We start from the raw sequence: 12,132 nt of genomic DNA, 5'->3' as shown, positions 1-12,132 counted from the left end.
GCCCTCTCCTGAGGTCTTAAAACCATCTTGTGGGAGCTTCACACACGTGCCAAAGACAGGCACACATGACACCTTTTTGGTAATGAAGCACTTGCATGTGGCCAGCACCCAGGAGCCCCCTTCCTGACCCCCAAGGGGAAACCACTAGCCCAATTCTTCTCTGCTCACAACGCTTCACTCACCTGGTCCACTCTGTCCCCCTGGACACCAAACTTGCCTCCAAACCCCCAGACAGAGTCAACCTGCCAGCAGTGCTTGGAGAGCTTTGACTGATACTCGTGGCCGACAGCTGACTGGAACAGGGGCCAAAGTGAAGCATCAGACACCCACCAGCATTGCCACACTGGACGCCCCCCCCCCGCCCGACCCTGAGGCGGCCTGCACTTCTGCTCAGTGTGGGTGATGCAAACAAAGTCACTCAACGTGGAAGCCGGCCCAGAGGGAGCTAACTCCAGGGGGCATCGCGACACCAGGGCCCCCAGTCAGGTGTCCCTGAACCCTCTCCACACCAGGCTCCCCGGAAGTCTCCCAAGGACCCCAGCCATAGGGGGCCTTCTGAGGTGCCTGGGCTTGAAGAAACAGGAGGCCAGCCCCCAACCAGAACCACAGAGCCAGCAGCCTGCCAGCGACTCCTAAGCCCACTTCCAGGAGGACTGCTGGCAGTAATCACCCTCTTCAGGTGGGACACTGTCAAAGCACGTGACCCAGGAATCAGGGCACACACTGGAACACAGATGGCAGGCTTCAGGCACACGGCACGGTCAGTGTCAACACCTGCCACACATCCAGCCCGCCCAGCTGTGCAGTGGGGCCCGCCAGCGCCTCGTCACCCCCCAGTCAGGGAAGGGGGTCTGGTGACCTCTCAAGGCCACACGCTGACCGAGCAGTCCACCCGAGCTTTCCGCTGTGTGGTCAGGAAGCCATGGCCCGTGGCCCACATCCAGCACCGAGGTTCTTTGTAAATAAAGCTTTCTGGAACATGCAGATGTTTCAGGACATCTGTTCATTTACAGAAAATCTATGCCTAACTTTGTGTCAAGACAATACAGCTAGTTCAGGAGCCGCTCAAGACCCTGTGGTGGCCAGGAAGCTAAAAATACTTACACCCCAGACTCTGAGCGGCCCCATGCTGCCCTAGTCGCCCAGGCCCGACCCTGAGAGGAAGGCACCAGGCTCCCTCGGCAGAATGGAGAGTGGTCGTGGACCTCTTTGTGGACACTGAGGACACAGGACAGATGACTGACGCATGACCCGATGCCGGGCGAGGAGGCGGCTCGTCCAAAGCCTAGTTTCTACTCAGGGAGTCACCCCCACCTTGGCTCCCTCCTACAATAAAGCGAGGGGCCTGCCGGCGCACTACCAACTCCTCTCCCACTTGTCTATCTGGAACTTCAGTGGCAGCTTAGGGTCCAACCCCCACCGGGTCACCACCACCTCTGACAACCCTGCAGGCAGCTCAGGGCGCGCGTTCTTCTACGGCCGAGGAGCAAAGCGGGTTTTACTTTCCAGTCTGGAGCTGTTCCTTTCTCTCCCTCGCAGGCTAGATCCGAAGCCCACAGTTAATAGCCGATCCAGAGCACCGTGGCCTCCAAAAACCTGTGGCAGAGACCACCCATCTGCAGCTTCAGGGGTCGCACCCAGAAAACATCAACAAGGGAACACGGAGGCAGCAGCATGCCCAAAGGATCCCCCAGTGTGACTCTTCATCACTAAGAAGTCAGCGAGAACTGTTCCAAACTATGGCCAGAGTGAAAGCTCAGCGATTCTCCCAACTTCTGATCAAAACAGCTTTCTCCCCTAGACTGGCCTTGGTCCTGCACTGACGAGACTCTGTTTCTTCTTAGACAGTCAGCACCAGGCAGAGCGCTGCAGGAAGCAGGGATGACACTCTGGTCGTGGGGGCGCCCCTCTCTCAAGCAGGTGCTGGCCTACGAGTGTGACAAGCCCTGCCATTCCCGGCTGAGTCCGATCTGGGCACAAGGGGGACGGGGCGGAACTACAGAGGAAGCCGACCCCAGCTGGTACCTCAAAAGAGTAAAGGCAGACCTCTCAAGTTACCCAGCCTGGGAAATGCGCACCCGCTTCCCTGCAGACGCAGCGCACCTGCTCCGGTTTACTGTCCTCTCTGCAGGGCAGACACGGCCCCCAGCTGCCTCAGCCCGAGAAGCCCAATAATAGCCACATGGGAAGCTTCAATAGACCCAGGAAATGAAAAATGTCTCCATAAAATCAAGATCCATGACCACTGAACAAACTCTGTGTTAGACAACGCATGTAAGACACAGTATGGAAAAGAAAAAGACTTCTGAAGTAAAAAATGGGAAGGGAGAATAAGAAAGCTGTTATATTAACAGAATCGTCTGGTCAGAATACAAGCAGTCTACACAACGAAAATGAAATAGAAGGTAATGCACGGTTGGATGACATCATCAACTCGATGGGCATGAGTCTCAGGAAACTCCAGGAGATACTGAAGGAGAGACAAGCCTGGTGTGCTGCAGGACATGGGGTCACAAAGAGTAGCCCACGGCTGAGCAACTGAACAACAGCAACAACAATACATGCTTTTGTCAAGTGAGTAGGGGCGATAACAGCTGTTGTGTGTGTGTATGTTGTGTGTGAGCATATGTGTGTGTGTTAGTTGCTCAGTCGTGTCCAACTCTTTGTGACCCCATGGACTGTAGCCCACCAAGCTCCTCTGCCCATGAGATTTCCTAGACAAGAATACTGGAGTGGTAGCATATACTTGTATGAGTCATACATGTATGTGTATTGTCTATTGGGTAAATTCTTAGAAGTGAAATTGTTGTGTCAGTGGGTTAGAGAATTTTATACGTTTGCTCAGATAATGACAAAGCCCTCAAAAAAAAGGCTGGACCATTTTAACTCACACTAAGAGTAAACATTCAGAAAACTAAGATCATGGCATCCAGTCCCATCACTTCACGGCAAATAGATGGGGAAACAGTGAAAGATTTATTTTTTGGGGACTCCAAAATCACTGCAGATGGTGATGCAGCCATGAAAATTAAAAGACACTTACTCTTTGGAAGGAAAGTTATGACCAAACTAGACAGCATATTAAAAAAGCAGAGACAGTACTTTGTCCACAAAGGAGCATCTAGTTAAGGCTATGGTTTTTCCAGTAGTCATGTATGGATGTGAGAGTTGGACTATAAAGAAAGCTGAGCACTGAAGAATTGATGCTTTTGAACTGTGGTGTTGGAGAAGACTCTTGAGAGTCCCTTGGACTGCAAGGAGATCCAACCAGTCCATCCTAAAGGAGATCAGTCCTGAGTGTTCATTGGAAGCACTGATGCTGAAGCTGAAACTCCAATACTACAGCCACCTGATGCAAGGAGCGGACTCATTTGAAAAGACCCTGATGCTGGGAAAGACTGAAGGCAGGAGGAGAAGGGATGACAGAGGACGAGATGGTTGGATGGCATCACTGACTCAATGGACATGAGTTAGAGTAAACTCTGGGAGTTGGTGATGGACAGAGAAGCCTGATGTGCTGCAGTTCATCGGGTCGCAAAGAGTTGGACACGAGTGAGCAACTGAACTGAACTGAAGAGTAAAAGAGTTTCCTTGTTCCCCGAAACCCTCGCCACATTGAACTGAAATTCTTTGCTACTCTAAGAAGTAAAAATGGGGCGCCACAGTATTGTGGTTTTAATTTCCATTCACATCACAGGAAAGGTTCTTGTGCCTTTCCTGTTCATGTACAATGTGGGCTTGTCAAGGTGTCTGGATATGAAGAGCTTGTTGTTTTAGTCACTAATTCATGTCCAACTCTTTGTGACCCCGTGGACTGTAGCCCACCAGGCTCCTCTGTCCATGGGATTTCCCAGTCATGAATACTGGAATGGGTTGCCGTTTCCTCCTCCAGGGGATCTTCCCTACCCAGGGATCAAACCCAGGTTCCCCTGCATCTGAGCCACCAGGGACGCTCAATTCCATCCATAGCTCCACCGTAGTTTGCCTTCAGTGGTGTTGTCCACACCAAGGGAGATATCTGAGAGCTTCCACATCTCTCATTCCTTCCTTTTTCACCACAGTCCATATGGGACTCACAGCATGCTTAAGAGGAAATATAAATGTTGCACAGACAGGGCCAAGAAGTCAGAGGCCGTATCTATAAATCTGTCAAATTAAAGGCTAGATCTTGGGTCTAAAAAAAATTAAGTGCTATTGTGTCCACATAACTGGAGGGAGAAGATTAGACTTTCACATAACCTGTCAAAACCCTGTGGGTCTCCAATGGAAAACCCCAGGTATTATAAAGATTATTTTTCCTATGCTACTACCACTTCTAAGTTGATCCAAAAAAGCAGGTATGATGGGTATTGTAATTTTTTCCACTGATCTATATCCTTGCACAAACAATTCTTTTCCACTTGTCCCTTTAACCAAAGCAAAAGTTCTTGGGCTTTTCCCTCCTTGTGTGCATCTCCACTCTGCCACAGGGAATTAATACCAGCTGTCTCTTTAAAACGTTGATCGATTTTTTCCTTTGTGAACAAGTCTGTTCATATTATTACCTTCCCAAGAAAGAAAAAGACAATTGGTTGCTTTGTATGATACATATGCTTATATTGCCCCTGAAAGAATTTTCCAGTGACTAAACATACTTTTCCATTACTTTACAATCTTGACCGGGCTATTGGTTTTCACACAAGAATAAAAGGGAAGCTAGGAAATCAGTTTTGTAATATTGACAAGTCATTCCTACTTATTATAAGAATTCTCGAAGCCGATCTCAAAGTTTTGGTAAGATATTCCAAGAAAACTTTTCTGCTTTTAAAACTTCTAGGCTTCTCCAATACGGCTCTGCTTGAAGTGGCAAACTAAGCTGTGGTCCAAATTCTTTGTTCTGTAAATCCTCTGAGGGACCAAATATATCTTCATACTTCTTAAAATACTGAGCCATGTTTCTCTGAGTCTTGGCCTCTTCATTTTGCTTAATGTTGTTCCTGGGTTTTAGAAAGACAAGGTAATCATCATAAAAAAAAAAAAAAAATCAAAGGGCTTTTTCAAAGAGTTTATCCAGTAGTGAGACAAAAAGCTTTTCCTGTAAAATCGAGAATAAGACCAGGATGCCCTGTTTTACTACTTCTATTCAATATCTTATTGGCAATTCTATGCACTTTATTTTGGCTATTATCACATCAGCTCCACCTCAGATCATCAGGCATTAGATCCTGGAGGTTGGGGACCCCTGCTCTAGGGGGTGTTCCCTCTGTTGTTGGGGGTGGACTATGTAGGCGGTGTCATAGGCCTGGTTGCTAGGGCCTACCTTGTGTGGAGGCTGCCAGCTCTTCATTAGTGGTACCTGGTCACAAGGAAGCTGGCTGCAGAACCCCATGGGACCTGGAGCTACGGCTGGCTCACTGGTGGGCATGGCCAGGGTCCAGAAAACTCCAGGGCTGTTGCCCACCCACTGGTGGGGGAAGCCAGGTCCTGGGGTTAGTGCCAGATGACTGGCAGGGAGAGCCATGCCCTGGAGTCTGGCCATAGGGCCCAGGTATCCCGAGTTGGTGTCAGATCACTGGTGCAGGGTGGGGGTAGTGGGTAGTTCCTGACACAGTTGGGGATCGAATCTGGCATGTCCTGAAGCTTGTATTGGCCTGCTAATAGGCAGGGTTGGGGCCTAGCTGGTCCTAGGACAGGGTGTCACCTGCTGTGTACAGGTTGCGTCCACAGTCTGCAGGACTGTGGTTTTCTTGCATTCTGCCCCCTGGTGGGTGAGGCTGTCCAGAGGCTAGTGAAGGTTTCCTGGAGGGCAGGGCCCTTACCTGCCCACTGGTGGGAGAAGCTAGGTCTTGGCCCACTGGTGGGCAGTGCCATGTCTAGAGGCATGCCTAGAGGTGGCGGTCGGCTCACAACATCTTTACTCAGCTCTCAAATGATGGGTGGGGCTGTTACTTGTTTGGGCTGAAGCATCCCAGCACTGTGTACAATGACTGCAATCATGAAATTAAAAGACACTTGCTTTTTGGAAGAAAAGCTGTGACAAACCTAGACAGTGTGTTAAAAAGCAGAGACATTACTTTCTGACAAAGGTCTGTATAGTCAAAGGTATAATTTTTCCAGTAGTCATGAACAGATGTGAGAGTTGGACCAAAAAGGCTGAGAATTGATGCTTTTGAAATGTGGTGCTGGAGAAGACTCTTGAGAGTCCCTTGGACAGCAAGATCAAACCTGTCAATCCTAAAGTAAATCAATCCTGAATATTCATTGGAAGAACTGATGCTGAAGCTGAAGCTCCAATACCCTTGGCCACCTGATGCAAAGAGCTGAGTTATTGGAAAAGACCCTGATGCTAGGAAAGATTGAGTGCAGAAGGAGAACAGGGCAACAAAGAGTGAAATGGTTGGGTGGCATCACTGACTCAATGGACATGCGTTTGAACAAATTCTGGGAGATAGTGAAGGACAGGGAAGCCTGGCACACTGCAGTCTGTTCGCATGCTGCCAAGCTGACTTGGCAACTGAACAACAATAACAACATCCCAGCACTGGTGCCTACAGGCTCATTAGCTACTGGGGCTAATGAACTAGAGGGCAGATCCCACTGCAGTGCCTGTCAGCACCCGTGTCCACCAGTAGAAGAAGCTTTCAAGTATGGCTGTTACTGTTCAGTCGCTAAGTTGTGTCCAACGCTTTGTGACCCCATAGACTAGCCTGCCAGGCTCCTCTGTCAATCCCCGTTATGGTTCACAGTCTTGTCGTGGCAAAGGGGCTTGCATATTTCAGTGAAGCTATGAGCTATGCTCTGCAGTGCCACCCAAGATGGGTGGGTCATGGTGAAGAGTTCTGACAAAACATGGTCCACTGGAAAAGGAAATGGCAATCCACTCCGCTATTCTTGCCATGAGAATCCCATGGACAGTGTGAAAAGTATAGCTGTTACCAGTGTCTATACCCACAGCCTGAGCCGCACCCACCCACTGCCTCTCTGGGACACTCTTTCAGACCAGCAGGCGGCTCTAACCCAGGTTCCCATCAAGTGACCACTTTTACCCTAGCTCCCAGTGCATGTGTGTGCTCTTTAAGACTGAGTCTCTGTTTGCTCCAGTCTTGCGGGACACGCAAAATTAGGACCCTGCTTGCCTTCAAAGCCAAATGCTCTGGGGGTTCATCTTGCTGATGCGGGATCCCTGGGCTGGAAAGCCCAACTCGGGGGCCAGAACGCTCCTATGGGAAAACCCTGCAACATGATTCTCTACTCTGTGGGTTGTCCACCCAGGAGTATGGTATTGATGATACTGTGAGTCTGCCCGCGCCAGCCATCTCAGTGTGGTTCCTGCTTTCTGTCTGTAGTTGTAGAAGACCTACGCTGGCGGGCTCCTGTCTTTTTTATCAGTGCTTGTTCTGCAGATAGCTGTGATTTGGGCTGCCCGTGAGAGGACCCAAGCTCAGGGTCTTTCTGCTCTGCCGTCTTGCCCGGTCTCTATTGTGATCTTGTTTTCAGAATGACGACAGGCAAGGGGGCCTCTCCTGGTGTCTCCTCCCCTTCTCTGGCTCCTCCTCCATCTGCCCTTCCCAGTTCTTAGTGGGAGGTTTCCTTGCTTGACGACTCTTAGTGTGGAAGATGCACCGCAGCACCCTCAGTCCAGGGAGGGCAGGTCACTTCCTCTTACTTTAAAAAACACTTTGGTGGCCCTTCAGCCCTCCTTCCACCACACCTGCCTCTGCAGTATTCCAGTCGTGGCAGGAGGATGTTGTGAAAGCAGCACTCCTCAGTGTATCTTTTCCATCTCAAAACTTTGTGTGCCCAAGACTGCCATGGCTGGACCCAAACTAGAACTGGCTGAGTATTTAGGGACCTTCAGGGTATGGTGCTCCAGGGGAGTGTGGTGGGGGTCCTTCCTCAGTGGCCTTGTGCGATAGCCCTCTCCTCTTCCCTTTCAGAGGTCCTGCCCCACTGCCCCTCTGTTCCCCTAAGTCACGTGTTTCTTGCTGTTGCTGTTCCTTTTGTGGAGGACACTCTGCCTCCATCTTCAGAGGAAGATAGAAATGAAATCTTGTCAGTCAAGTGTCAGGTCACTTATCCCTTTCTCAGAGGACTTCCTTAGTGCCCACCTGAAGTATTAGCCTTGTCAGTGTTCATCATGTTTATTTAAGGTAAGCTTGATGAGAGCATGAAGTTGCCCTGTTTTATATCCAATCCAGTGAGCACCTGACCCACGATAGGCACTTAATTAAGTGTTTCACTAGTGGCTGTTTATCTTTTCACTCTTCTCTCCATTGGAAGTTCTCACCTTAGAAGAGTTTGTTGGAAATATCAAAGAGTACAAGAAAGGCCATTAGGTACAACATACTCATGTTTATGAATTCATGACCAAATTAAATATGCAGTTTTATATAAACAGAGGCGTGTGTGTGTGTTTCTCCCCCATCCTCCCATTCTCCCCTAGAGTAGCTCTGAGTGGCACGGGTGCAGGAGTGTGTGTTCTTCCTGTGTGACCCGCTCCTTCCTTCTCGCCTTTATGCCTCAGGCTCAAGCTTGCCCTCATGAATGTGTCTCCTGCTCTGACTCAGGATTTCTGGGCACCAGGTTCCTGGGGACTGGAATTCAGCCCCTCCCCCATCCCTCTCCTCCCTGCCCTTCCCTGACTCTGCTGGCCCAGGTCCCCCACAGCCTCCCCAGGTGGTATCTAAGTCCCACCTGGGCTTGCTGGGCTCCCTGGAGGTATGGACTGGCTCTGACAGAGCTCTTGGGAAGGGGTGGTGAGACCCTGCTTGCTGGGATCCTTCTGTGGCCTCTCAAATGTGAGCCTCCTGCCACTTCTGAGCCACCTTCCCTTTCTGTCCCTGCTGGCCTTTCTGCATCCTCATCAGTGGGCCAGATGACTCAGGCCTGCAACCTCATGGAGACCTAATTCCCCTGCCGTTGGATTTCAGGTCCTGGCTCTCCCATCCCCCTAGAGTTCTTGGGAGGCCCCCATGGCCCCTCCTACACCCTTCCCATAGTGAAGGCACCAGCACACCCCACCTCGGAGGCTCCCCTTCACCTCAACCTCAGCCTGAGCTCAGCAGAAGTGAGCTGACCAGCCAGTAGAGGGCAGCACATGTCTGGTTTCCAAGCCTGCCCTCTGGAGGACTTGGAGGGGAGGCAGCCATGGCCTTGAAGTCTAGGGCTCGGACACCATGGGTCACAGCCACTCAAGACGCACTTGACCTGCCACCTCCTGCTCCTTCTCTTGACAAGGCCTTGACCTCAGATCTCTAGGTCTTGGCACCACAAAATGGATGCAGAGGTTCCATTTTTGCGGGGTTTGCTCTATGCCAGATTATTCAGGGTGGAGCCCCCCCACACTGGGCCCTGGGACCAAAACCCAGTTCCTCTCCCTAAAGCATCTTTCTTAGATGAGATGAGTCCTGAGTGCTGAGGACAGGAGCTCAGTCTCTCTGGCTCCACCTTCATCAGAGTGACCCTGTGTTCTGAATCTAACAAGGGTGTGTGGAGTGAGATACAAATCAGAATTAGAAAAGGAGGAGAGGGTCAGTTGTGGCCCAGCTTTCCCCCACGGGGCAGCAAGATACTGTCTTAATCCTCCACCATCCTCCAGTCTCCTCCCTCCTCTTCTCTGGACTGACCTTGGTTTTGCTCCTGTTCAATTCCCCCATTCGTCCCTGTTATCACCAACCAGCACTGAGTGAGGTCACGTGCTTCATTACAATCCTTCTTTACAAGGACTCCTATTCTCCATGTCAGTGCCCTTTTCCCTGACCTTTGACCCCTACCACATCCCACCCCTTCAACACGGTCATATCCTATGGAGTTACCTGCTGAAGATGAGAACAGTCTGATTCTCGTGACGGGTCCATCACCATGGTGATTCCCGAGCCCACCCTCCCCACCCCTGCAACCTCATCCCCAGCATGCTGAAGGCACGCACCATGCCCTCCAGAGTCAGTCAGTGGGGCCAGGATGTCCTCGGTCACAGTTGGTGACACTGCTTTCCTGAAAAGCATCGGAGTCATTTCTACCACCTCGACCATTGCCTCATCCACATGGGGACCCCTGCTTGGCTTTATAAAAATGAGAGACATCCAGGGTCTTTTTCTGCTTTTCTTCCTTTGAGGGGATAGAGGCCACAATGTTTTTGTCGGTGGTGATTTTGTTCATTATTGTCTGCATTTTTTTTGCAAAATTTACCCTCTCTCCATAAGAAGCTGTGCAGCCAGCAGCGGGGGAGGAGTCCAAAGGAGCCTGGGATTGCTGTACTCTGGTCCCATCACCCTCTACTTTCTCTCCCCCGTTCCAGTGTTTCCTTGGGTTTCCGTCTCCAAACCTGAGCGGTAAAGGATAAGGGGAAAGAGAAGTTTCTCATTGCACCAAGAAGCACTGCTTCCAGGGCTGCAGCTCTGAAAATCCTCTGCCACCTTCTCAGGCCTGGTTGCCCACAGCCCTGGAGGCAATGTCAGCAGAGGGCAAGCCTTCCACTTGCGGCTTCTGGCAGCTGCAGCACAGGGGTGGAGGCCTGGAGTTGGGCTCTGAAGGCTTAATTTCTACCCTGACTTTTCCAGTGAGGATTTGAGCAGGCTCCACGTGGAAAGGCCCACAAAGCCTCTGCAACCCTTCAAGTCCATAGATGGAGACGTGGGGCCAACAGAGGTAGGACCCTGCCTGCCCACTGCTGCTCCCAGGAAGGGGGCTGCCTGCACAGACCAGGACACACAGCCTCCCAGCAGGAGAGTTTCCCCTTTGATGCTAGGGTTCTCCGACCCACAGACAGGATGCCACGGTCCTCAGCTCTCTCCCCGATGCCCGTCTCCCAGGAGCTGTCTCCCGGCCGGCCGTGGAAGCAGGACCTCTGCACAGGGCCACTGCTCTGGTCCACGAGGCCAGGCTCCCTCCTCTCCATGCTGAGCTATGTTGGCTGCTGAGAGCAGCTCCACCCAAAGGGTCCTGGTTATGCGGGTCCTCTGTCCCTGGGAGGTGGAGGGGGCGATGCGGAGGAGCAGAGGGGCAAAGACAAGTGGGGACAACAGCAGCAGGGTCAGAAGAGGGTGGCAGCATCTCAGAGCACAGCCGAGGAGGAGGATGGGGACGCCGAGGAGGGGGCTGAAGAGGACGCCGAGGAGGGGGCTGAAGAGGACGCCGAGGACGGACTATTCCAGAACAGCCAGCGCCGCTTGGGCGGCCGCTTCAGGTGCACATAGTCCTCCTTCTCGCGCTCCTTCCGGGCCCGCTGGTAGTGGTCTTCCTCCTTCAGGTATCAGACGGGTGGCCACCGGTGTTTCTCGAAACACTGCTGGTTTTCTGGGGCAGAACGGCAGTAGGGCTGTGTGAGGAAGACGCAGGAGGAGGGGCAGAGGGACTCCCACCCCTGCCCCGCTGCCATGGAACATGCCTCTGGCCCTCCTAGGCCCACATGCCAAGCCCTGGGGACCAGAAGCGGAAGCCCTGCCTTCACTGAGCCTCCAAAGAGAGTCAGCTGCCCAGGGAGTGGAGCCGACGGTCCCCACTGGGGAAAGGCATTTCCACTTGCGTTTTTCTTCCAGGCAGAGGGAAGATCCTATCAAGGCTCAGAGAATAAAGCAGGCTGCGACAAGGGATGAGGGAGAAATGGCAAGGAGAACTGTGGGCAAGAAGATGCTCGGCCTGGCTGGGGGGACAGCAGATGCAGCTGGCAGAGCTGAGGTTCTGAGAGGGGAGGTGGGGGGATGGGGGTGTGCAGGAGGTCAGATGGGAGGGAAGGCTAGGCTGAGGGGTTTGGACTTATTCCAGAAGGTGTGGGGGCTCCACGGAAGTTTGGGACCAGGGAAGTGAGGCAGTTGGAGCTGTCCTTTAGAAAGAAAATGCTAGAAGGGTGACGAGGAGAGAGCAGGGGTGGGAGAACTGGTGGAGCACTGGTGGGGAGGAGGGTCACAGCAACGCAGACGGTGCTCAGTGAGGACCAAGTGGGGGGGGCCAGCCACACCTCTCCCTGGATCCCATGAGTCCTGGACCCCTGGACTCCTGTCAGGCCCCAGGACCTGAGACACCAATTAAGCAGAGACGAAACAGCAGGGACCCCAGAGGATACCCAGATCTGTGTTGTCCAAGCTGTCACTTGTGCCCATTCCTAGGTTATGAACTTAATGTCATGAGTCATGAACAGCATTAAAAACAACTGAT

The 12,132-nt window shown here is 51.9% G+C and overlaps 1 protein-coding gene across 1 annotated transcript in view; it reads left to right on the top strand.

Moving 5' to 3' along the window:
• LOC102184573 (liprin-alpha-1-like) overlaps positions 1–11,174 on the top strand; it is a 118,225-nt gene extending 107,051 nt beyond the window's left edge. The window contains 2 exon segments of the mRNA XM_018065858.1: positions 290–395; positions 10,951–11,174. Of these exon segments, the coding sequence (XP_017921347.1) occupies positions 290–395; positions 10,951–11,174 (330 nt within the window).

Source organism: Capra hircus, chromosome 21, assembly GCF_001704415.2.
Source record: "Capra hircus breed San Clemente chromosome 21, ASM170441v1, whole genome shotgun sequence".
NCBI lineage: Eukaryota > Metazoa > Chordata > Mammalia > Artiodactyla > Bovidae > Capra > Capra hircus.
Note: the sequence above shows the minus strand (reverse complement) of the source record. Positions and strands in the feature narration are given on the sequence as shown.